Here is a 27675-nt window from a genome sequence, read left to right as displayed (position 1 = left end):
TGCATATGGAAAACTGAAATGTTAGCCATATATTTACACACATAGCACCTCTTATCTTCAGCTGTCTGTAGAGTAACCTCTCAAAATCTGACCATTTTTCATAGACTATGTTTTCTCAAAGGGAGAGAGTTATTTATTCTGTCTCTATTGGAATTCGTTCAGTACTGGGCAGTCGGCTCCCTTAGCTGCTTTCCAAATCCAAGCCTCGTTGTCTGGGTACAGAATTATAGTATAGTGTTGTTAATAATTAATAATGAAATAGCTGGGGTTTCTGTGAAATCTAAGTCTTCTGTTGACATTGCAAAGTGTCTGTGCAAGAARATTTAGACGCTTAAGAGATTAAAACCAAGAATGAACTGGAACAGTGTGCTTCATTTTCTGGATAGCAAGGAATCTAGTTCTTGGATATTAATGGGGCACATGCCAAAGCAAGTAGTTGATTTGGAAAAGAGAAACTCACTAAAAAGTTTGATGAGCAGTTAGACACGCATTAGGGCCCAAAGCAGTCACACTGTAAGAATTGTCCMGCCTCATAGGTAGAAGCTGTAGCAGCTAGCTATAGCAGGGAGCAAAAGCTAATRCAGGGAAGCAAAGGAGGCCATAATTTCCTGTCCAAATGCTCATCCACTAGTAAATTCATATGTGCTAATTGTGTAGTTTATATTAAATGCTTCCCCTTATTTTACCCATAACTTAGGGCTCTCTTACCGTTGAAAAAGATGAGGAACTTGCACAGAAGATTAAGGCTTCAGCAGTGCCAAGTGTTTCAGAGGTATGATATGAGATTGTTGAACTTTTGTGACTTTATGAAGTGTATTGTGTTTGAATTCTAGGTATATGATGTCTCTTCAGAGTCACGTATTAAATACAAAACTATAATTGAATGAGATCTCAAAAACATCCCTGAAATATGTAGGAAAAAAATAGTGACTCCTTGGGATGATGTTCCTGTTTTTTGGTCAGTAGGCAGGAATATCTCTACTTACTACTTTTTACATTCAGTTGAAGTTTATTCTATCCTCTCTATAAAAATCGTCATTGTATAAGTGGCAGGGAAGTGAATGAAGAAGAATGGGCTAACTTTGGAATATATGCTAAATATGTACCACTACAAGGAGAAGAAAAGTATGGAATATTGTAATTTGTAATATTGCAGTTGGTTGGGACATTAAGCTGCTGTGGCAGATTGTCAGACTGTAAATTCCAGGGGTTTAACAGAATAGTTATTTACYGGCCTTTATATTCCTTTCACTTTTCTGTTTTAAAGCTCATTTGGGGCTTTCATTAGAAAGCTGTCTCCCTTCCACCACATTGGGTGGTATTGGCCAGTAGATTAATCAAAACATATTCTTTCTTTGAAAATTATATCCACAGAAACGCAATTCTGTCACTGAAGCAATTATTTATAAAGAATGGCCAAGCATCGTCTAAAATAAAACGTGTTTAACATGACACGTTGTCAATGCCAGGGAGGGGTAGAAGACAAGACATAAAGCCTATTCTCTATCACTTGAAAGCTTCCAAGATGAACTTCATTTACAGAAGGCACTTCACTGTTGTGACTATTCTGTATGTGGTTCCAACTATTTTAGAGCAGTTTGAAATAACAATTCAGGGAGTAATCTGGTCTAAGTATAAAACAGTTGTGGAAAACCTGGATGTTCTGTAGACAACTGAAAGTTCTCTCATATATTCTGAGAAGGGGAGATGAAGCCTTAGTGTTCTAACTCTGGAAAATTCTGTCCTAGAGAATTATCTAATAATAGATTGTACCTGATTTTCCAGCAAATTTCCATAGGAGATGCCATGTCTCTAACGTTATATCTGCTGATGAGGTATTATTATATGTACTTGTATTCAAGTGAAAGAAGGGAATAAGATTTACTTTGATTTATCTCGAAGTAAATTACACACAGAAGTTCTTTTACCTTAGATAACATGCTTGTAGTGTTCAGCATATAACTGCAAAGTTGTTTCTTTTTTGTATGATTTTTGGTTTGCCTTGGAAACAGAAAATATTGTATAAGATAAATTATAAAATCGCTAACTGAGTAAGTTTTTTTGGAAAAGAGTGCTTTAGAACTGGAAGAGCTGAAATGCAAATATATGCTTGGAAATCTAAGAGGCTGAGTATCTGTTGACAGGTACCAAATGATTATAAAAGTTGTTTTAGTGAATGTACATCATTAGATATACTTCTTTTTACAGCATCAATTATTTGTTACTGCAGTTGAAAACTGATCAGCTTTTCATTGCCTCCTACACTGCATCAGCAACATAATTGTTTAACAGACTATATATAATGGACATGAGCCACAATTCTACTATTCAGGGAGTGTTAAAAAGGCTATCTAAAGTTTATCTATTTTTGTATTGCATGTTGTATGTTAGGTTAAACAAGAAAGCCTGGCAGGTGATAAGGTGAAGGAGATTGCTGAAGAAATTCAACAGGAAAAAGAAGACCTTTCACATCTGTCTGAGGGACAGTTGGCTGACCAAAGCTCAGCTACCTCAGGAGATGAAACAGAAATAACTGAAGAATTAGAACCAGAAGGTAGAATTCATTTTTATGAATAAGAAACAGTATTTCCTTAATAAATCTGTCTCTTCCCATTTTTTAAGCATTTCTTCCTAGCAGTGGGAGCTGCCTCATTATGAGAAGCTTCATGACAGAAATGATATTCTGGTATACTTTATAGCTGAAGCTAGGTGGTAGATATGTAGGTGTTATTTTCAGCCCAAATGGAAACTGCATTGTAATTGAATGCAGAAATCTGGTATCTGACCTAGATTCATGAAATATTAAAGGAAACCTGGCTTCTATTTTAAATGTCTTTATATTCTCCTGTAGAACTGTGCTGTTATAAAGACTGTTTTAATGAGTATTCTCCTTTCGTCTGCAGATAACAGTCAACGCTGATATCAGAGATCCTTTCAGACAGTGAGAGGATAGTATGTCATACCACATATGTGACATAAAGTTGTTAGAAGCAGATTTACTGAAAGGTTATAAAAGCCAGGTCATCCTGTTCTACTTCTGAGTGTAAATATTGCATCACAGAAATAAACTAAATTTCTGATACTATAAAAAAAAAAAGGAAAAAAGGCACAAACAAGATACTAGCATTTTACATTCAGTTGTTTTCAGATTCTGTGCAAGAATTCTTCATTAGTAAAACTTGAAAAACACGATGTTGACTCTGGTGTATTTTTAAGTAATTTTATTCCAGAAAAAGAGACCTGAATGCTTTAGAAAATAGTCCATCTGCATGAAGAACAATTTATTTAAAAAAAGAAAAGAATACTCTCTTCTTTATATGTGCATAGTATTAAACCTAGCTAGAGGAAATCCACAAATTCAGTCCATACTCTTATATAAAGCTAATCAATGTCTGAACTGCAGTTCATCTGACAGACCTTTATCATTGCACTCATCACCTTTCCTTTGGGAAACCAAGAAAAAAGACTCTTTAGAACACTTTAAGGATCATTGATTTCTCAATGTTATCATCTACAAGGAAAAAAAGATCTATCTGCCACTGTTGTTTTATATTTATGAGAAACTTGATTGCAATATAAGTTTTCTAAACAAATTTTTTTTTTTAGCAGATCAAGATGATAGACAGGCAAATGATGCCATTGAATCAATAATAACTGACAGCGATGATTGTATTGTTCCAAGTCCAGTGTCCAAGAATATTAAACAGGTCAGTCAGTATTTTTGGCAATTGAATGTTCAGTAAATCTAAGAAAAATATTTTAAACTTAACATTCTGTAAGCTTTGATATTTATAAGGTCAGATTTTAAGGAGTCTTTGATTAATGTATGTTTGCCTGTTGCCAGTTCAAACAGACTTCTTCACAGAAAGTGGAATAGTTAACCTAGTGGCCATATTGTGAGTATAATTCATAGTATTTTACATGCAAACTGAACCCAGAATTTTCAGTGAATCTGAAAAACTGAGCTTTCATGTCAGATAGTTAAACATAGGACTATCTGATGATGACTCTTCAAATTTTATGTGAAAGTGTCATATGAATCTAACATTATTGTTTAGGAAATCTTTAGGGTGTACCCAAGAACTTTAAGGATTACTGTAATAAATACTAAARGTTGAATTGCTTGATTTTCAGACCATCACATCACTTTTTACATCTGCTCTCTGATTAAAGAGAATCATTTTAATTATTCTTTTGACTCATATAAAGTACTCTGATGGAATAGTGCTAGAGATTTGTGTGTTCATTTCCATGATACCTACTCACATACTGTCTGGCCTTAAAGGTGTACATTTCTCTAGTATTTCTTTTTAAGATCAATTTTTACTACATGACAACTTTTTGAGTTCCCAGAAGAAGTTCCTAATATGGAAAAGGAGCCTGTTTGGCTCAGTTTATAGCTGATTTTTGTTAAAAAAGAAAAAAGGAGGTGGCAAGAATCATGCAGTACTTGAAAGAGGATGTTTTCATATGTTGCCATCTCCTGAACCTAAATATTATTTTGGGTGTGCCTAAATAAAGAAATCTTTCCCCTAGAAAGCTTTGAACCATCAAACTCACATCAGCCTAGGCCTATTTTTGCAGGAAACTGGTCCACCTCTGTCACCCCTAGTCATATCAGTTATTTCCCTCTTCCTAGTTGAGCCCCATTCCTATTCTTATTTAAAATACTGTTCAATGTACACACAAACTGTTCTAAGCTAGACTTTATTTTGATTTTTTGAGCTAAAAATCCATCCTAGGTAAAATGTAGACGCCAATAACTAAAAAAAGTTTTTTTCAAAATAAGTTACCTTAGACATTGCAATGGACATGAAAAACTATGCTTAGATAATAGAAAGTATCTTCACTTTTAGAGTTAAAAATTTGGGGKTTTTTTGTTTGTTTTGGCAAATTAGACCTCATTTGCATCCCTTACAATGCATGTGTTTACTCTTTTTCTACTATCTATTGATACTCRCAATGATGCACATTATTTCTGTGTTATTTTCAGTGCTTTTACTTGCTGTGATTTCTCATCTTACTTCTTTAAGTTTGTGATGAATCAGACAAYCAACTGGTGCTTAGTGATACATATTTTCACCTTTTTAGGCTTTCCTTCCTTCTTTATAAAAGTTAATTTAAAAAAATAGTGTGATTTTTGAGGGATGATTCATACTATGGAAATATGTTATATAACTCACAACAACCTTTATTTAAAAAAGACMCAAAAAGCCATGAAAACTGTGTGTTATTTGAAGAAGGCACCTCCATGCCGTGATAATTGTGTGTGCTTCAGCACACTTCGTTTCCTTTAACTGTAATTTTATTTGTTGTCATCTTTTCCTTTGTCATCTAGGATTTTTGCTACCAACAAACGCTTAGTTTGTTTCCCTTTAGTAAGTCTCAGGTATTGATCTTCCCTCTGTTAAGCCAACCAAAAGCCAAATGTAGAAAATTAGGATGTGTGATAGATATTACTGTTTTTCTATGATATATTTGTTATACCTCACAGGGGGAGAAAAAACTTAGTAGAGATTTAGAGTTAATTTCAGTCTGAGTTCAAATTTTAACCTTGTGCAAAATCTCCCTAACTGAAGAATGTAACTATGTGAATGCAAAGAACTTAGTCTTGTTGTTCAGTCCTATCTGTTGCCTTTATGTCAGAGAACGTGCTCTCTTCCTCCTTCCAGCCTTTTCTAAGGAAGAGGAGAATAATTTCACTTGTCAAGGCTTGTAGTAAGTCTACAAGGCTTCACTACCAACTGTGTTGCATCGCAGTATGTTGACTTGATTGAAATGGCAATTGSATAGGCTTGAAGCTATTACTATCATGCAAAATTAGATGCATTTTCCAGTTCAACCAAATAGATTTTTTTGTTGTTGTTCTTSATTTCTCATTAAGTTTAGAATTGAAGATGAGTTTTCAAGAAAATTTGTACATGTGCAGGATTCAGTTGCTTCAGGGTTCCGTTTCTGTGCATTATTATTTCTGGATGTGTACCAAAATGATATTCTGTTGGGTTTGTGCTTAAAACTAACAATTAATGACAACAAAGTAACATACACAGAATAATGAAAAATAACTCAARTATGGAATATTTAACTTTTTCTCAATAGTATAGCTCTATACAAGTACATATTTTGTGCTTTTAGAAATGAAGCTGACCAAACAGTCTTCAAAAAGAAAAAAAATATCACTTTAAAAAATGATTATGATATGTCTAATAGTTAATATTTCTTGGGTCTTAGTTTCTTTGGAAAGGCCCAGTAATATCATATGGTTATGTCCTTTATGTCCTACTGGCCTTATTTTTTTCTTTTCTTTTTTTTTTTTTTTTTTTTTTTTTTTTTTTTTTTTTTTTTTTTTTTTTTTTTTTTTTAATGTTCTGATATGTAATAACCTAGAGGAGTTTGATTCTGGTATTCTCTGTGCAAGTAAAAGTCTGTATGATGTAAAGTAACTATCAATAATAAGCAATGTTTTATATGAGAAATACTGCTCTTTTATAAGCTCTAGCAGGAGTTTAGAAATAATATCATTCATATAGGCTGCAGAGAGATACAGAAGATATTTTGAAAGATGAAATTGTATTGTTTTTTATAAAAAAAAAAAAAAAATCACTTGTAACTTTGTGACTAAAATGGCTAATACTCATCACCATTAAGCCAAACAATAATAAAGTTGATATATACATTTCTAGTTATCCTGTATTTAATAAGATCAAAATTATTTCAGATGACTTCTGAAAGAATTTTGAGTGTAGATTCATTTATGGTTTGTTAACTTCTACTTTTCTCCATTGATCCCTTCATCAGGTAATAAAGTGTGTGTTAAAGAAAGGTAGATAACCAAACACAAGACAACAAAAGCTATGAACTATTAAGGCAACAAATTTGATACAAATTTGGTTTTTAAATAAGGCATTGCTGTATTTGAAAACTATGCTAATTTAAAACTTGTGAAAATTGAGGTTGAATTTGTTGTTGTTTTTTTAACAGATTAAATATCAGTGCCTTTTATCTTTTGAGATGAATATCCTGCAAGTAATCAAACACTGTAAATACGACTTGTGATTTTTAGAGATTGTTATGCTGATTATCCTATAAATCTGAGCTGTATGCCAAACTGTTTAAGCCATTTAAGATTGTACTGTTTCTTTTTTGCGTGTTGCAAATTAGACAGTTCATGGTTATTTCTTAGATATGTTGATCATAAAAGGAATCTAACAGATTTTCCAGTACTTAGCTGTACCATTTGCTTCTTTCTCTTTTCTTGTCTATGATGTATAATTAATCATAGATTACTTCATTTTGTTTCATTTCATTTACAACATTTATGAGCTTCACTTTGTCGGTATGAAATGCTTGTCCCCTTCTTTCCTTTCCAAAGTGGCGTAATTAGTGTTAGCATCTTTTTTAACAGGCTACATAAAGTTTAGTGGCTGGATTAAATCAAGTCATTAACATAATGTGCTATACAATTTGCCCCTATCTCTTTTCGTTTCCAGTACATCAAAGTGCCACAGAGCGCCAGTGTAATTGGGCCTTGCTAGCTTGTCAGGTTCAGTCAGGCTGATGGCTGCTGCTTTTACTAAAAAGCTTCCAGGCATGATAATTAATAGAGAAAAGAAGTCTGAGAAATGTAAAAGTTTGGACAGTTCTCTATGAATATTTCATACATTTGAATAATCAGAAGTTAACATTATCAATTTGATGTATAATACATTGATTAAAAGCCTTGTTTCAAGTCCTCAAAATAGACATCAAAACTGGGAATTTGCATTTCCTTTGGCATAGTCTTTGTATAAAAAAAGAAAAAAAATCATCTTTTCTATTCCTCCTCCCTTTCACCCCCATGTCTATACTTTATCATTATAGAAGATAATACAGCATTCAAATCTTACTACAAAATTTAGTGTTGTCAGCTTGCAAGTTGTCTTAAAATGTGCCCATAAGGCAATTACTGACAAATGCAATTTATTCAGTGGTGGTCCCATTTTTCTGTAGGTGTATTTTCATCTGTCCTCTTCATTACAGACACTGGGAGTGCATTTTCTTGTACTAATAGCAGTTTATTGAAAACTGTCATTACCAGTTCAAATAAATTAAGATCTCACAATCTAATTAATTTTGACATTAAAATCTCTTAAATACCTTTAAGCAATGCCAAATGCTTGTAATTCTGTTTTTKCAAAGAAACATCTTTGTGAAAAGTTGGGAAGATGTAAAGCATAAAGTTGTATGTATAGTAAAGTAATAAATACATTTACTTTTTATTATGCCTTTTTGCACAATTAGTTGATATTTCTCCTATGAAATATTAGCTGCATTCATCAAAAGAATTTGGGCACTGTGTTGCAATTATAAACTCTGGCTGCCTTGTTTCCTCTTTCGGTTTACTTTCTGCAGGACTTCAGTACCTTTAATGTACTTTAGGGAGACTCCTGAGTACTCAGCAGTTTTTTAAACTGGCTTGTTGTGTGGCTATCTAATCTGAACTTAGAGAYCTAAATTCAAACAACTCCTTCCTTTTTCTTAAGATTACGCTGTGGTGTCATGTAGGCTGGCCCTGTCTTACTGAGTGGGCTTGATTCTACTTTGTCAGGAATACTGATTTGTTAGTATTGACATTCTTGTCTAGATCTAGCAGTTGGGGAAGTACAAGTGCTGCACCAGCGTATTCAATGAAACATGAAATAAAATTCTTCAAACAGAAATCACCAGAATGAGGTACAGATAATTTGTTAAAGCTTTCAGTCRGTATTTTCAAAGAGTACTGACTTAGTCTAAGAAAAAAATAAATATTTGCCATTCKTATCTTTAAAAAAGTTATTGGTGATTAAGGTCAATGTGAGACAAAAGCTAAAGTGAAAGAGATGAAGTTTGAAGACCCCAGGCAAAACCTGAGTTGCTTTTTTCATTACTCCTAGTGATATTTTCTGATAAAGCGTGAGATGGACCTCATTTAAATAAATAATACACTGAAATGACAAATTTTTAAAATTTATAGCGCTTGTCAAATATACTTTGAAGTATGTGTTTATCTCTTCATTTCTGGTCTGTCCTTCAAGCACTGTGCTCAGGAGTCTTAATTTCTTTTGTTTTCATTTCAACTACATTGATGATGCTATCTTATTTCCAAAATTAAATGCTAATAAAATTATTTGTACTCATTTCAATGCCTTACTATCAATTTGCAGATGTAGTTAAGAATCAAAATGAGTGTAGAATTGTACTTGCAATGCTTGAATGCTTGAAACCACTTCTAAGATACAGAAGAGATTACATAAAATCTAAACAATGCACAAGTTGAAAAAGAGGGACATTTTTTTATTTCTGACGAAGTAGAAAATAAAAATAGCTGAGTGCAATAGAAAAGCGATAGGACAATTTTCACGATAAGGATTTTACTATGGATGGCTTCAACCTTTGTAAGACAGGTTAGAAAAGGAGATGATGATGGTTACAGTTCTTGAAAAGAATTTTATAATGATGCTTGTGTAATAGGTGCTAATTACAAGCATGTATTACAAGTCATAGCCCTTGATGGAAAGGGAGAAATAATACCCCAAAAAAGCCAAAGGCMAGCTTTTGAAATGATCCAAAACACAGAATATAAGTTGTTGTTAGGCAACCCATTGCTTATTAAGTGACAAAATCAGAATATTCAATTGTGTAGATTTAAGGCTGAGTAAGCCTACAAAAAATTTTCAACTGGAGCCATTTTTAACCTAGCTGATAAAATTTTATGTATTTATGAATGTCAATGCTTCAGAAATTGCTTGCTTGGGAGATCATTTATAATTCTGTAAATCTGCCAAAATATGTTGTGGGTAGGCAAATGTATGAATTCCTTCAATAGAAAAAGAACTGTAATTGGAGGTCTAAAAAGTATAGCAAATGATCTGAAACTGAACTTGAGTTTTAGGTAGCTGTGGTACATCTCACCAGGCAGAATTTTGTTCACACTATGGTGGATATGAGAGAGAGAATAGAATCCCATTCATTCTTGTACATCTATAGTGTCCCTACAGAATAATATGATGGAGAAAAAACATAAAAAGTCTTACGGCTTTAAATAGTAAAAACAACTCTATTAAAAATGTGCAACTTGATATATTTGTTACTAAAGCTGCACTTTTAACAAATGAAGATATACTGATGCTCCTGCTTTCTTCCCATACCAAGATTTCTTTCTAAATGGATTAACTTTCAAATACAGATTTTAAAAGTTTAATTTATTTTTAAAATTCAGCAAAAAGTCTATGATCTACATATAGAAAAAATATATGCATAGATACATGCTTAAACTAAAATTCCAGCATGTTTGTCTTTGTGTAGTTTATTTTTTATGCAAAGTTGCATAAAAATACATCGTATTTTATTTCTGTAGCTTAATTGATAGATGCAAAATGTATAAAGTAAACTGAGAAATTTTCTATCCTGTATTTACKCAAGGATCGTATTTGCTTTTGAATTTAGGAGTAATTTTAAGTTTAGAAGTTATTTGAAGTAAATAACCAGTTAACCAGTTGATATTGATGCAACTAACTGACTATAAGGTTTGATACAGTCAGTATTTGATTTTCAATTGATCTGGTGATATAAACTGTGGTGAGTGCTTAAACATTAAAAGAATTGAAGAAGTCTCCTCTTTGAGTTAGCTGCAGTAGAGAGGAGAAAGAGTGGGGGAAGCAAGCCATGTGAAGGGAAGAAATTCAAAAGGAGTCTTGTTCAACTGAGTAAAACTTGTATTATGAGCCAGGTGCAAGTGACTTTGTGTTCTGACTTACAGTTGTCATGACCGTGTGGTAAGAGAGCTTCAGATCCCACAGTAGCTTAGTATTTTTTAAAAAATATTTAGTGTCTAATACTGAATTAGAAGTGGTCAGATTTTAAAACATGTAATGCATTGATTGGTATGTTGTGAATTTGCATAAAAGAGGCGAGATCTGCCCAGAAGAAAATCCTTGAATCATTTGCTCAAACTGTAGTAATTCATGTCTTTGAAGATACTAATGATGAATTCATGCTCTGAAAATGATGAATGGAAACTTGGTGCAGTAGCTAAAATGATGGCAACTAGAGTCATATTTACTAAAACATTGTTCCCCATAGGTAATGGTTTAGGGAGTCCCTAAAATATATGTTTCAAAAATGATGTTAAATAGTGAAACAATTATGGGGTGCATTTTAGCTGTTGGGTGCAGTTCTTAAGTGCGGATTCAGTAAGTGATGTTAGTATAGCAGTTACAAGGAGAGCTGAGGGGATTGCGGTGAACCTTGTTAAGGACGCTAACCTTGCAACATTGCAATCTCCTCCTAGCAATGAGGAAGAATAGTGATCCTGCAGGAAATTATCCCTTAACCTCCCTCATAGTAAATCTAACTGTAAAAGAGCTGCTCAACAAGGAGAGGACGCTTTGCCGCTGCTTTTAGAGCAAGTGCAAGCTAGATGCTCTCTTTTAAGCCTCATCCAATTAGGAGAAGGGACAGAGAGCACTGCCATAACCTTCTTTCTTTCCTCGCATCTACATTGATRACAGGGAAAATATTAGTAAGCTGCTGTTCCTGACATGAAAAGTCAGCACATATATTTGAGGACTTAGAGGAATTCAATTTTTATGTGTATGGTACAAGATGTTGACCTGCTAATCATAATTACTTAACAAGGAATGTTTCCCTCTCTAGGCAATTAAAAGATAAACATTGCTGTGATAGCATTTCTTTGCAACTCTGTTCGATCATTGTTAATAGGATGATCACAGGAATTCAGTACACTTCTTATGAGAGAAGAGGATGATTGTCATTCAGTAATTATATTTGTCAATCAAGTAATATTGACAGGACTGCAAATAGATGATCACTTGTGATTCTGTGACAATAGCTTATAATTTATCTGATTTGTCCTGACCTAATAGGGAAGTGAGTTAGTGGACAAGTGACTGTGGAAATAAATGYATAAAAATCCTAGAGTAAAGTGTAAATATTTTCAAGCATCCTTAAAGATTCAAGTTGATCTTAAGGTAGAGAAAGTTCCTCTATTTTCAGTTTTTCGAGTGCAGTATGTTAGTTAAAACTGTAGATATAATAACACTGAACATCGTTTATATTACTGCTGTAAGTGAGATTTTCAATGCTGTTGTCTTGTGCAAAAAGCACAAATTCATTTTACCTAAAACATAATTCTGTGGGATACTATGATGGGCCATTAGAGTTGGCATTTTATTACTCACATCAAAATCTTGAGGATTTTATTCTGACCAAAAAGGAAATGCAAATATGGAACATACAGCTTCCCAAAGATGGTAGTCAAGACTTTCCATGGAACTAGACTAAGACAGCTTATTCTTTCAGACATCAGAAAGATGAGTAACTTTAAATTCTGATGTAATGCCCAGTGCATTAGTATTTAGCCAAATCCTAAAATTGTTGAAATTCAGTGATTCTTCCAAATCTTTGGCTACTATTGTTCAGAGTCTATATTAAATGATACATAAAGTAAGACTGTTGCCATAGACAAAGAATCTGTCCCTTGTTTTGTTTTCTTCCATCAAAATAAAAGCACTGAAACCATTTCTCAGGTATGCTCATTTAAAAATTTTTAAGTATCTTTTGTTCCATTATGTACATCCAGTCACTGTATTCAAGAGACTTCAGCAAAATTTGGCATAAATCTTAGCTGATAAAGATTCGTGATCACAGGCAGATTATTGTACTGAGAAGCAATATCTAAGCAGTATCAAAATACTCTAAATTAAATGCAACATTAGCTGACTAATGGAAGTTAAAATCCAGTAATGTCAAATTAGCATTTTAATAAATTTCCCTTATTGTGCACAATGTAGACATGGTAGTTTGAGGTGTTCTACCACTAATGTAACAAACTATATAGTGAACTAAATAATTTCTTAATATTTTGTTTTGAAAGCATATTTTAGCTAGCATCAAAATAAAATGACCTGTGGGAAGTAATTGATCATGATAAACTATCTGTTTTTCACATGAATAGTATCTAATAAATAAGGAAAAGGCTAAAAAAAAACTTAGGAAAAGGAAAAATATAAATAAAATATTTCACTCTGCATCATAGAAGTATAAATGGTTGTTTAAAATTTAATTCCTATCATATATTGGATGCTACATATATTTTCCGTATGACTCCATAATATGAGGGTTTTATATTAGTAGTGAAATATGACATGCTAGGTATGCTGTTCTTAAGCAGTTGTGTATTTTTATTTGCAAATATAATCTGTTCTAAAATCAGCTTGTGTTCTATTTTGTATATGCTGTATTCATGTTTAATGTTAATAAAACCAGGCTTTTAAATATTCTTGAATGTTTAGCTCTAAAGTAATTTATTTCTTCTTACAATTTTGTAATAGTATGACTCAGTTATTTGTTTTCTTATAAATTAGAAAGCAGAATAACATCAATAGCTGAATCTACTCCACTCTCCCTGGAAAAACTATAATATTATTTTCCTACAGGATGCAATTACAAGTGTTAAATATGTCAAACAAATTTTAAGTTTTGTAAAAGAAATACTTTATAATACAGGATATTGTATTTGGACTTGATTCATAAACTACTGTCTGTGTACAAACTAGTTTGACATAACTGCTAAATACTTTGGGGGGAACAAAACCACTCAGCATATCACTTTAAATATAGATGCTAATACATCTGCTCAGTGCAAAAAGAAAAGAGTTGTTTCTGAAGTAAAATTAGACAATAGAGCCAATTTCATTTTTTATGCATGTGAATGTAGAGAGCTTGAGGTTATTAGTTGAAACTGAGTAACCTTTCCAGGCTTTCATCTCTTTCTTTTCAAATTTGAATATGAAAAGCATATTCAAGTCAAAGACCATCACTTTAATGACATTTGGCAGTCATTTGATTTATTAGATTTTAGGAAAAAAATTTCCTTTAAATATTTCATCATACTATGCTAATCCTAGTAATATTGCCAGCTGAAGCCGTGTACCTGTATTAGTGGAGACAGAATGGTGTGGAATTTTCTCTGTCATCCTGGTAAAATTTCCATGAATCTACTGAATAATAAAACAACCTTATTGAAATATTCAGATTTCGGTTTTTAGTTAAAGTGTCCTAGGATACATAATAAAAGGAAATGTCTTTCGAAAGGAGAGTGTAAAATTACTTCATCAAATATTGAAAGGGCTTGACAGCAATGGAAATTGTTCCATATGAAGGATATTTTTACAATAGGCTACACCTGCTTTTCAGTTTGATTAATTATATAATAAGCTTGGAAAAACATAAGCAAAGTCCGTAATAAATTAGAATATTGATTTGCAGTTCTAACACTGATATAGAAAGCTAATCTTTGAAATATTTTCTATTATAACTTATTACTTCAAGTGATTTGATTTTACAATCAGAAATTGTCAAAATATCTCCATAGGGAAAATATTTTTAATAAAGTCACGAATTATAAAAGAAAAGAAAACATTTATGAATGGCAAGGAGCTCTGTTTGCTCTTTGAAGAATCTAATCTTTGAATGCTCAGCTCTGTACTCCAGTGGTTTTTCCTTCCTTGAATCACTGAGTTGCACAAGAAAATATTTGCCATTTCTTCTATCAAGTCTGATATCCNAAAAAAAAAAAAAAAAAAAAAAAAAAAAAAAAAAAAAAAAAAAAAAAAAAAAAAAAGTATAGACATTGCTGCATGTTATGAAAGCTGCAAAAAATTGTCATTTTAATTAAAGACAATAAAAAAGGCTCTAGTAAAGACCAATTGGGATATTACTCTGGTTATCATATTGTTAATTTTACCTCTTAAATGTGTACTTGATTTAACTAGAAAAGTTTAGAATGTAAAATTGAATGTTATACAAGTACAGGGTTACTTTATACACTTAACTACTTTGTGTCTTGGTGTATTTTTATCTGATAGAACACCAGTCTAGTCTGCAGTCGGAACAGAGTCTAACAATTTTCTTTTATTTGAAAAACTTTGATACCTAATATTACTGAGACTATTTCAAGCAGTTACAGTATCAAGATACAGCTCACTTTGTTATGAACTAAAAATAATAAAAACGGCAGCTGAAATGTATGGCTCAAAAATCATTTGTACATAAATAAAACCTTAACTTCTCCAGCACTGTATGACTCTTGCAAAAATATTTTCAACATCAAATATAAATCAGTATCTGTTGCAATGATACTGTTAACTGCAAGCCCTATGGCTTTAGAATCTCACTGTGGCTGTGTCAAAATCAATCAATCACTATTTAGCCATACAAAATACGCAATGATTTAAATATTTGTTTGAGTTAACACTTCAAGAAATATAAAATTTTTTTTTTGTTTTTTATTTATGGTTTAATAGACAGGTGAAAAAATCCGGATTGAAATTATATCACTTTGTTTTACTGATTCACGAGTTGCAATGGATGACACAGTTCAGCAACTGTTTGTAGAATGCAGGTTATACAATTTCCTTGCGGAGGAGACTCCAGTGTCACTTCCAAAACCAACAGGTGGTCAGTGGATACACTATAACTACAGCAATGGTAAGTATTTTGCATTCCTCATCGGATTTTTTCTTAAGTTCTGTTTTATGAAAAAATACTAAAGCCTACTTCCTCTATATTATGGTTACATTTATAAGAGTTCCAGTTGTATTTGTCTGTTTCCCAAATATTTTTGGAAATATTACAGGTGCCTTTTTAAGAAAGTAGCTAGGGATGATACARCTATCAAGTATAAACTTATTGAAATGGACTTACGTGTGAAGTGATAAGATTACATTACATTTCAATATACTGGGAGCTTATAATTTTTCTTATTAGACTATATGCAACTAAAATCATATATTCTTTCAAAAAGAATATTGAGGTCAAGAGAAGAAACTGATGTCTCTATTGGTACATGATGATACAGCGAAGGAAAAATATTCCATATAACTCTGTAGAACTAAAACACATTTAAAACCAGAAAATATATAATTGGACTTGAACATCCTCTGGGAATTCACAATGTTTTTTTAATAAGAACTTTTTGAAACAAGAAATTATTCAGTCATGATAGTACTAATAGTACATTGCTGTTTTCTTTACAATACTTAATCCTGCGTGTTCTGTATGATTTTCTGTAGAAAATTAACATTTGGAAGTAGTTTATGTCAGTACATAATATACTTTACAATTAGTGTAAAATAATTTACACCAGTAGTATCCACAGAACTATTGTAATAACAACTGATAATGTTCTTGTTAATTATTTTCTTTGCTATTTCATAGTATTTCAATTATTAACTTTTTTCTTTTGCTGCTAAAGTCTGCTTACATTTAAGACTCAAATTGAGTGCTTCATGTTGGCTTGGACTTTAAGTGCACTTTTATCTGAGAGTATCTTGGAACAGGTCAATCAGTTTGCTATATTTGTGGCACACAACTGCTAGCAACACTCAACTTAGCATTCTTTTGATAATCATTTTATAAAAGCAGTTTTTGAAAAATTGAGGATTTGACTGCATACCTCTCCGAATTGCTACCATCTATAACTCTAATCTTAGAAGGAAACTTGTCTAAGAATTTATTACATTAACTCATTTACATCTTTCAAATACTCATAAACTATTGAATTGCCTTGTAACTGAAGTTGCAAACATCACATCAGACATCTTGACTATACTGGGATGTGTCATTTGAGAGAAAATGAGGACAGGACACAATGTTTTAACTTAACTCCTATGACTTTGTGAAAGACAGTAATTTTTGTAAGACTTCAGAAAAAAAATAACTGATACCACCRTAGATGGTACATTGTTCACTGAGGCTTACTTCCATTCAAACAAGTGGGATTTCTGGCAGCATATATTAAATGAGACATCAGGTAAGTAAAAATTTGTTTTAGAGCTTAATAAATATTCATCTTGATAGCTGCTAAAAGCACTTTTTCCAATTGTGTTAGATAGGCAGACAGTACTGAAGTCAAATTTGTAAGACCTTGTTATTGTGAACCAAAAAAAAATAGTTTAACACTTTTCAATTTCTTTTGCTTCTTGAATTCTCATTGCTTTGCCTAGAATTTGTTTAAGGTGCAAGAAGCATGCAGAAAGTATAACAATAAATTCCTACACAATCTTATGATTCTGCTCAATGTTGGGTATAATCCAAGTATCATATTAAATTTTTTAAGCACTGACTCTGCAAAGCTGAACTAGCAAAAGGTAGCAAAGTTAGGGCAGATGCATTGAAAACCTAAAAGTGGAAAAGAAGAGACAGTAATGAATATGGGATGAAATTTCTGCCTCTAAGTACAATGATGAAACTTAAACATATTTCACGCTGTGGTACTGTAAAACAATACCAGATTAATACAGACTGTCATTTGTAAACCTCCCAGAGCTGGTATACTATATCATATTATTTCTGCTAGTCAAAACCTGGCTTCATAACTTTAATTTTTCTATTTACTGTCCAACTGTGGAACATTTTAAAGTTTAAAATAGTCTAATGAATCAATATAAAAAAGTGGGTTTTGATCTCGATTGCTCTAGGATTGTATTCTGCAGCATACTTCTAATGCAGCTYTTATTTGCAGAGTTTTATTTTGATAATTGGTCATCTGATTTCTACTTAAGATTAACTTTGCATATAAGGAAAAAATCCTATTGAGTCTGCTGCTTGATAGTGTCAGTGAGAAAGCCAGTAAGCTAATAGTAATGAAATCTGTGTCTGTGTTTACTATAGCTTTACTGCATCTCTTATTCATGCCTAATTAGATTTGAGTATGTTGAATATTTGAGGTTAATTGAATATTTTCTTTAATAAAAATGAGATTTGCATGGGAAGAAAGAAACACACTGAGACTGGAGGGGAAACTACTAGCCTTCTAGATTTTGCATGGAAAAAATGATGATAAATCATATTTTGGTAAACCAAAATATTGTTGTTTCTGGTAAATAAAACTTTTTAAAATTATTTATTATTTGAGCAGCATGACTTTTTTGAACCTTTCTTAGCTGATACCGGGGGCTCCATTCCTTTTTTTGTGTAAAAGGAACATTTTTAATTTTTCAATACCTCTTACATGTTCTTTGCCTTTGTTATTTTATATGTAAGGTTCCAGTAGAATAAGTCCAGTAGAAACTTGTTGATAAACAGTATATTAGATCTCCATTGATCTGGACATACAGGATCTGGTGAATTTCTCTTTTAACAAGTGGATAGAAAATATGACTTGACTTGGATTTTTTTTATTTTGATAATGACTCTGATTATGAATGATTAGAAGATCATTTTCTTTCTTCCTAGATCTTGGGACAGAAACTTGAGTGGGAAGTAGTATACTCTAGGGTTATGCTGCATCACTCCTGATTTCCATTCACGTTAGGTATTTCATCTACTGCTGGCCACACTGACTGARAAAAGGAGCTGTTGTGCTCATTAGTACTGGAAAAGTTATCAGAATATTCAAGAAAGCTTCAAAACACTACAGTCCCGTAAATTCACCTTAAAAAAAAGGAGAGCCTCCCAAACTGCACACACCATGACTCTATTCTGTAATTTTTTTTCAAAAAAAAAAAAAAAAAAGTGTGTGTGGGGATTCCGATCTTTTGATGAGGTTGGTTTGTTTTGTTTGTGATGTTAGGGAGAGTTACAGATCGTAATAAACAGCACATGCATAACTTAACTTTTTAACACAGGTGAATCGGTTAAAATTTCAAGCTGAAAATTATTTTTTTCACATCATGTCACAGTATATGATTTTAAGTGAATGTWGTGGCTGTTTCAGTGCCTGAAAAACATAGGGAATCTGCACGCTTGTTTGCTCCAAGCAAACAAAGCCCACAGTTTCCCTCACACGTAAGTACATATATTGATATTTGTTTTAACTTTAATAAAATAATTTTTTTTTTGCCAAAGCCAAAATTATTTAAATAACAAATGTAAGTTTAGTTGATAAATATTGTTAATGAAGAACATTCCTATTTTATAAAGTATAAAGATTTATATGTGAAAATACTGAGACAGCTAGAAAGTCAGTAGAAAATAAGACTGACCAGAAGGTCTGAAGGCTGTCATTACTATAATTCTAGAGAACAGGCAGCAGAAGGAGAAAAAAGATTTGGAAATTTTCATTAGCCTTGCATTAATCAGAAAGCTCTCTCTGCCAGTGGGCAGCTGATTACTTGAACAACCTGATGTACTAGTAGACCAAAATGGGAGGAGAGAGGAAGGATGGTGGGTGCATTTTACAGAAAATAAACTTCTGAAGAGACATACTCTAAAAGGTGGATGGTTTCCTCAATATAACCCGAATGACAGTGTCACATTCTAGTGTAAGGTGTATATTAAATATACATTGTTATACGTYTCTGAGTTTATTCTTTTCCTCCGTTATGGTTCAACAGTGTGTGAAGCATTCTTTCTTCATCATTATGATGACCTCTGCTTCATGACCTATAGTCRTTTAGTTTTATTAGAAAGTAAATTATGAAAAAAGCATGCCATAACATAGACACCTATGGTTAGAATAGCAGTGATTTTTAATGAGGTTCAAAGGCTTTGAGATCTCTCAGGTTTTTGGGCTACTTTAGGACAAACTTAAGATTACAATTTTAGATTAAAACTGTCATAAATCAATGTTGAGTGATTTTAAAATAGTCTAATTGGATAGAAATATGAGATGTTCTGTACCTTGGAACAATGTTATAAGTGCAAGGCGTACTAAGGGGTGATATGAAAACATAATATTCATCACTACTTAAAACTATACTGCTAAAACTACTCTTGTCACTATGGTTAGTCATTTCCCCCCAAGATTTGAATTGAGTTCTTGTGCTGAATGTTGTACTTGCTATTCTGAATTCTTCCATCGAGTGAAATGAATTTGAACTGTTTAGGTTTGTAGATAGACTTGCATTTAAAATTATGTTAGAGGATTAAACTTAGGAAACTCCATTTGGGATGCTTGTCAGGAAGGGAAGATTCTGGTGATGCGGCAACTCCTTTGAAGTTTTTTGGCTGTCCATCTGTCTCCCTGCTGCCTCCCCATCGCTTCCTGCGGTGGTCCCACGAGTACTCCGCCATGAGAGCAGCACATGTGGAAAGTCATCCACATGCCCAAAAGAACAGCAGATGACAGTAACAACTTCTTTTAACCTAATAGCAGTTCTGAGCTTTCTCTCTCTTTTGTACTCATATTTCCTTGGTGGAATTAATAATTTCTGTTTATATACATAAGTTTAAATTGGATAGCAGAAGTCAGTGTGGAAATGTCTGACAAAGGGTCCCTCAACATATAGGAAACCATAATGGACATGGAGAGCAATAGAGTAACTAGAGGGGAGTGAGGCATGTGAATATTAGAGATGCTGGAATATAAGGGGCAGTATTCGAGCTCCTCCTCCTGCCCTTGAAAACARATGAAAAATGTTCCTAAGAGCTGAAGTGTGTGTTTATTTCTCAGAGGGTTATCTTCATTCTAATTCTGTCTAGGAATTTTTTTCAGCTGTTTTCTCACTTAAAATAATCTCTCTAATACTTTTTACTAATTTTCACATCCTGGATTTCCATAATCTATCAGTAGTTTAAGTTCTTCTGATAGTGGTAGTTTGTTTGTATCTTGTAAGAAAGAAGATGCTTTCTTAATGCAAGATGCCCAAAAACTACTTACAGAATTTCCTAAAAACCTGTATCTATTTCTGATATTGTTGTTCCAATCCAAGGCTATTTTTCACTGTAGGTCTTAGTAGTAGTACAAAAATTAAAAGCTGGTTCTGATGTTTGTATTTTAAACTAGAAAAACAAAAAGCTTTCAGAGTACTCATACACATTCCCCAGGCTGTGGATTTTCTCCAATCCATTGGTCTAGATGTTCCTCTTACTGAATATTGTGGCAGGAAAGGAGGATTAAATTACTGAGGTTGTCAAAAAGGGCAAGCACTGTGCCATACATTATCATTATCACCAGCTTCCTGGGTGGAAGAAAATGCAGTAAAACCTTTCAAATACAAAGCAATAAAGACCACTGGCTTTTAAAATCATGACTGCTATTGCCATTAACAGAAAATGACAACTATATGGCATGCTTAGATGCAGCTTGTATCTTTTTCAACAGTGTGCACATAAACCTGCCAGTGACATGCCATTAGATCACATGATCTTTTAAATTTGATTCTAGTGTTGTTGCTTTTCCTTAGGAAAGACAAGGGAAAGAAATGTGTATTTTCTTCGTGTTTTCTTTCATGTTCTTTTTTCAAGGATTTAAAAAAATATATAGCTAATTATATTAATTCCAATTTGCTTTGCAGTGATATATGTGGATAAAGCTGATAATCGTGCAAGAAGAGATTATCTGAAGTCAATTCTTCGAAAGCCAGATCTAAATGCTGACAGGTACATATTAGTGTTGACCCCCTTACCCCAGCCCCCCCAAAAAAGTCTCTTTCTAAACAGTACTTATAGTTTGCCATTTGGCTTGCCTTGTTGTTTGATTGTATTGAGGAAATATCCCACAGAAGCTAATTAACTAACCTGTGAGATTTTTGTTTCAGCGAGGAATGATACCTATACTCTGATGTGGTCATTGATATACATGTCTTCCCTGAGTAGACTTGTATGACATGGAGTTTGGCAACCTCTCTTAATGTTCTTTTATTGTTATTTTTTGGATTTCATTTTTGTTTTCAAAAGAGATACTCTATCATCAACTTGGTATCAATAATGTGTTTTAAAAGTGTATTTATCAAGAGTAATCCATCTGCTGTTTGCTGAATACTAAATCCTGAAAGGCATGCAAGAGATTCAGGAAGTGTCCTTTGGCCCTAGAATTTGCTAAAACCTATGTATAAATTGATGTAGAGGACAGCTATTGTATATATACATATGAGAAAGAGTATAAATTAGTCCTGTCCAACTTCATAATAATTAATATATTTGTTCTTATTCAAACTTTTGATTGAGATAGCAGGTAAATTACTTTGAGCAACAGGCATTATTTCTGTTTCCTCTTTAAGGTCAAACTTCATAAGAATTTAGCAACTGTAAATTTTGAGATTCTTATAATGCGAAGAAGAGTAGAATAGCTGCTGATTATATTTAAAGTGTAGGACTTCCTGGTCTGTCTTCTAAACATTTACTTATACACGTAATCATAGATTTACTCTGCAGTAAGTAAGAGAGTAGTCTCTCTTCATTCCATTTCCCTTCTGAAGTTTTTATTTGGAAATAAAAAAAATAAATTGTCTCCATTTAATATGCAGGCAGAAGACTGACTTTATCACATAGATGAGGGAAGTGGATAGCATTTTCTGCTAAGAATTTTACAATACTGAGGACAAACTATTCTTTTTTTCCCTGAAGGATAATTCAGTGAAGTAAAAAAGCTAGTTTGTAGGCCACAATGTCACTATAAATGCTTCTATAGCTATACCAAATACTTACCAAACCCCATCTTGACATTCTCTATAGGAAAGATCAGATTTAGTAAGCAAGAAAGAAGTAAAATAACTGAAGCAAGCCCCTTTTCCACAACAGAGGCATTCCTCTTACGTTCACCGTCATAGTAATGTCTTCTGTGTTTCTAGGTAGATTTTCTGTGTTTATTGATGTGTGGAGTTTGGTCTGTGGTGAAGTTTGGATTCTGTGTTGACTAAACAGCAAGGTGGGAAGTTCATCAATAGTCCAATCCCCCAATTCAGATCAGCAAAAGGACCACCAGGAAACAAAATTTGTGGAAAAACTACTTATACACCAAATAATTTCARCACTGTGCATTTTAAACCTGGCCTGGCCTAGTTATTTCTTCAACACATGTTTTCTATCATAGGCCTTACAAAATAATATCAGAGCTTTTTCAGCTGAAACAGGAACTGAACTAAACTAATGCTTTAAARTTCAGGAAACCAAATTATCAAGGATATAAATATCATTGAAAATTGCCTGCACATGCCTGACACTTTATTGGTGTATTTGCTATGCCAAATTATAGAGAGAAGGGATAGTGTATTATGTATATAAAGCAGTGTATTAGGTTTTCAGGTGAACTTTCTCCTTGTCACAATAAATGTTGTTAGAAATGGTATTCATAATGATTGGGTCCATATTAGAATATCTATGAATAAATATGCTACATGCAGTTATATTTTACTAAAGAAAAATAGAAAAGTCAGTTTAATGAATGTACTTTAAAGGAGATAAATAATCTCAAGTGTTAAGAGGAGTTATGCACATACCGCTGTCCAAAAGAAATAGATACAGGATATTAGTATAATAAATAAAGTTACTGCTAAGCCAAAGTTTCAGCTGTAGCTTGATGTTATAACTGAAACAGGCCAACTTGGTCCTGAAAGTAATGAATTTCACAGCTTTATACTCTGTTATAATCTGTATTTACAAATAAATAAGGGTAGATTGGCATGGAATTTATATGAGAAAGTATGTTTATTTTGGGGGGTTGGAGTTGCTGTTCGTGAAAAGATAAGATTTCAAAACAATTTTTGTTATAGAATAATTTTAATTGTTGTAGAAATGTTGATTTTGGTTCTATATTAGAGTAAATGGTTTTATTGGCAGAAAATACAATGATATGTGATATTCAGCAAATGATGCTTTATACAGTCTAGAATATATGAACATAAGGTAGTAGAGACTAGGAAGACTGTTTAAAATTCTATTTGAGTTAGTAATTGTTGCAATCCACAAAGATGTGTTTTATCTTTTTACAAGCATCTTTGTCTGTGTTATCTGCTGGACAATATATTTTTCATTAATATATTGAAATTTTTGTCACTTGCTGTTTCTTATAACTGTATTGTRTGACAAGTAGCTTTTGTGTTTTGCTTCTTGTTCCTTATAGTAGGGGTAATTCAGCTCCAGTTTCTTGTATTTATATTATGAAGATATACTTGCTACTATTAGTAAAACTTTGCARACTGTTGAATGATGGGCTATAAAATGAGCATTTTTCATTTTATTGGCTTAACCCAAGTTATTTACTTATATGTTCGAATCTTTAAATCAATTAATAACAAGAGGAATTTATGGCAGTCCATTTATCTTACCATTACTGTGTCATAGTTATCTTTTATTCTTCCTGCTGTTTGTATTCACTTGTTGCCTTTCAGCTTCTTAAGAGTATAGAAACTGGAGTTGGWTAGAGAAGCGATTCTTCGTGTCAAATTGTACTTGCAGTGCTTGCAGACCTGGCGGTAGACTACATGCTCCTCTGACAAGTGTCAAAAGAGACATATACAAAGAATGGAGGAATCCATTCTTCCAACAGTCACCCTGCTGTGATAACAAGAACAAACAGGTTTATGCAAGAGGCTTCCAGGCTGATCATGACAAGTGCATCAGTTCTTGGTTGGAAATGATTGTTGCTCCAAGAATCTGACTGTGTGAAGTCATTGTTCTCCAAAGTCACAAAATTTATGCAGCCATGTCATCAGAGTATAGAACATGTGTACGGTGTTAGCACCACCATAAAGCACTGTATTAACACACAAAATTTTCTGCATGCTGTTTACAAATGCCTGACCTCTGGAGTAAAGAATCAGATACCAAATATGCCTACTTACAACTTCTCCCAGATACTCTAAATTCACTGCTAGTGATAACACTTATAGCTGTTTTCATAACAATAATGATAAACATTGGTTTCAGGTTTTTCTGCTGCATTGTGCATATTTTAAGCTTAAAGCAGTTACTATTTTTGATTCCTTTCTTTTGGCACTCTGTTAGCAGGCAAGTTTCATTGAGTTCTCTAGTCTGTTTCTTGCAATGACTAACAAATGTCTTTCCTCATAGTACTTTTAACAGGGTGTCAAGGTTTCTGCTCATTCTGTCAGGAGGCAAGGGATTCCTGTAAGGAAATGAGTACTAGTGCCTGCTCTTACTGTGTTACAGAAATGTGGAAATAAACTGGAAAGAAAGGCTAGGTTCTTAGATAGAAGAACTAGAGAGAAATACTATATACAGCTTTATTTGTGTAAGAAATCTTAGTATGATTTTTCCATTCCAGCTTCAATCAAAGTTTTTTACGCAAGTAAGGCACTGTTAGGATAAGATGGGACACAAGTTTCATATTTGTGCATTCTATCCTGAAGCGGAGTGATGAGTCTGTTCATGTGCAGCAATATGTTCCAAGCCTGTGTATATTGGGTATATTTTGGCCAGTTCAACCTGAAAATAAAACTCTTGCAATATTTGGCAAATCAGAAAAAAAAACATATTTAAGATCATATTGTAAATTTTTCTAAATTTTAAGATAAATCATTTGGAACATTTTTGAAAAATGTGAATGTCAAAGTGATTGTAATGCTAATTGTAGCAGTCTGTTGGTTATGGTATTTCCACAGGATCTTCAAATCCCCCTCTTCCTGATTACAGCAAAGTTTTAATCCAAGATGATGATGTGTTAGGAGTKTTAGAGGTGCAGGTTTTTTTGATGTGTTTAGCTGAAGCTGTTCTGTTCATGTACAATACTTGCCTGTGATTTGGACCAGAAAGTGGACCAGTATTTATGACTGTTTACTTTGGTTGTTAGGTACTCTCCCAGATGTTACTAGGCCTGGTTTTAGTTTCTGCTTCAGTGAAAATTTTAATAGGAGTTGGTAGCCTTAAACAATAAAAAATAATTGAATACTAATCCCCTCCTCTCCTTCCAGTGTCTCAACTGCTTAACCATTTATTCCAGTTGGTTTGGTTGACCACTGACATTAAATCATAACAAAACAGATCTATTCCTAATACTCAACAATTTTGTCAACTATTATTAAAATTTTAATTTGTTTTTATTTTCATTTAATATTTCACTTAAACAAGAAATGCTTAAATGTGTTTTGCTTGAGTTTTGGCAATATTTCTGCTGCCAGAATTTTAAGTTATATCCATTATACTCAGTCAAGCCATCTGCTTCTGAAAATAGTTGTTGAGATTTTTTTTTTAACCTTCAGAATTTTTTWAAAAAATATTTATTTTCAATAGATATTTGTTTTTAGCTGAAAACAAGTATTTAAGAATATGAATAATAAATATTTGTAAGTAAGACCCAAGCACAAAAGTGAAATACTGTAAAAGCATATTGCATTCATTGTTAATGTGTTTAAAGGCTTTTAAGAAGATTTGTTTATATATTGTCCAAGGTATCCTTTCTTGTAGACTTGGAGATTTTGTGCAATTTGGTTGTTACTCATTTGGAACCATACTCACTGAAAACTTTTTAGGCTGTAAAGCTTACGGGCATTTGTGATTTAAACACTATCGCCAAGACATACCTAAAAAGTAGTTAACTCTGAATTCCTGTCATCTTGTCAATCTCAACATTTTTGGCCTTAACACAAGCCACTAACTCAAATCAGCTCCACCAGAATACTGCAATTATGTGTTTAGAAGAAAAGCTATACTCAGATGCAGTGAGTGTAATTTAAGCGCACAGAAGTATTTTTTGTAGTTGTTGGACATATATATTTGGGATAGACAATCAGGCTGTAGTTAGAGTGCATGATAAATATTCAAAGGCCTTTGTATCCAGACTACTCTCGTGAGTAGTTTTTTTAAGTGTAAATAGGAAAAGAAGATAATGCATGAGCTATACTGGTCAGGAGGAATGAGTGTAGTATGTTTTGAATTACTCTGTAAGGTCCAATTTTAAATAGCAAATACATAATACAGTGTTAGAAAGATACTGTTTTTAGAGAACTGCCTTCAGAATCTTGTTCTTTTGTGAATGTATTCTTGCCTAGAATATGCTCTTACATTTCTAACTGAGGTGTGAAAATTCCCAAACAACTTTCAGCTAAATATTTTGCTCTTGCTGTTTGGAAATTCTTTCTTCAGTGACTATGGCTAGTATTTCTGACATCAGGCAGGTATTTGATATGGTTTGTCTTTCTCAAATGTTTTCCTTGTGTCTCCTGAACCACTAAATGTAAAGGCAAGAAAATGCATAGCAGGAGTTTATTAAGGCCAGATCTTTGGTATCAAGTAGGGCAGGCCAGCAGGAGAGGATCTCTAGAATAAAACAGTTGCTGCTAATGRTCAGCATATTTTTCAGGTATTCTGAAAAAAAATGACTCCTCGTTGGTTCCATAGACTTAAAGCCTATTTGCAGGAGAGTGCATTAGGGGTACTCCTGGAGTGACTCTTCCATTTTATTTTAGCCCAGTTGAAAAGTAATCCAATTAATGTGATCCAAGACTATTATGCAAGCCAAAGCACAGTAACTGGGGGCAACTGAAAAAGTACAGTAAAAATCAAAAGATTTATGTATCATATATCTTCATTTGTTTTATAAATGAATTTCTCTAAAAGCCTAGTGGTTCATAGGTATTACTTTGATTTTATAAATGGAAAGAAAGTGCAAAGAAATTAAGTAACTTGAACAATTGGGCTAAGAACTTAGGAGTTTCAAATGTTAAGTCTTGCATCCTTAAACCGTTCTGCCTGTCATTGCTGTATGAGAAAGAATTGTGCTACTTAAAAAAAAAAAAAAAAAAAAAAAGTGTCACCCTATAAACCATCAGACCTGTGGTTACAACTTCTCTGTTCTACTAGTACTGTTAAATAATGCTAAAGGAGGATTGAAAGGAAGGGTCTCAGACTATTGTTGTCATGGAAAATGCTCAACATCATTGATAGAGATATGTTTTAAGCTTAACTGGTAAAATAGAGCTTTTTTTTTTTTTTTTTTTTTTAAGTAGCACAATT

General features: G+C 32.9%; 1 protein-coding gene across 8 annotated transcripts in view; it reads left to right on the top strand.

The window, feature by feature from the left end:
* The window catches only part of RPGRIP1L (RPGRIP1 like), an 82558-nt gene that overhangs the window by 48426 nt on the left and 6457 nt on the right, over positions 1–27675 (top strand). For 6 of the 8 annotated variants that reach the window (XM_085303861.1, XM_085303863.1, XM_085303862.1 and 3 more), the window contains 5 exons: positions 698–772; positions 2392–2554; positions 3607–3707; positions 15345–15528; positions 21279–21363. In XM_085303861.1, the coding sequence (XP_085159987.1) occupies positions 698–772; positions 2392–2554; positions 3607–3707; positions 15345–15528; positions 21279–21363 (608 nt within the window). Of the gene's footprint in view, positions 1–697; positions 773–2391; positions 2555–3606; positions 3708–15344; positions 15529–21278; positions 21364–24092; positions 25756–27675 lie in introns of those variants that run through there. The other 2 variants (XM_085303866.1, XM_085303865.1) reach the window with 2 other exon arrangements.

Source organism: Rhea americana, unplaced genomic scaffold (assembly GCF_003343005.1).
Source record: "Rhea americana isolate MKP2758 unplaced genomic scaffold, rheAme1 scaffold_20, whole genome shotgun sequence".
Taxonomy (NCBI): domain Eukaryota; kingdom Metazoa; phylum Chordata; class Aves; order Rheiformes; family Rheidae; genus Rhea; species Rhea americana.
This window is presented reverse-complemented; position numbering and strand designations above follow the sequence as displayed.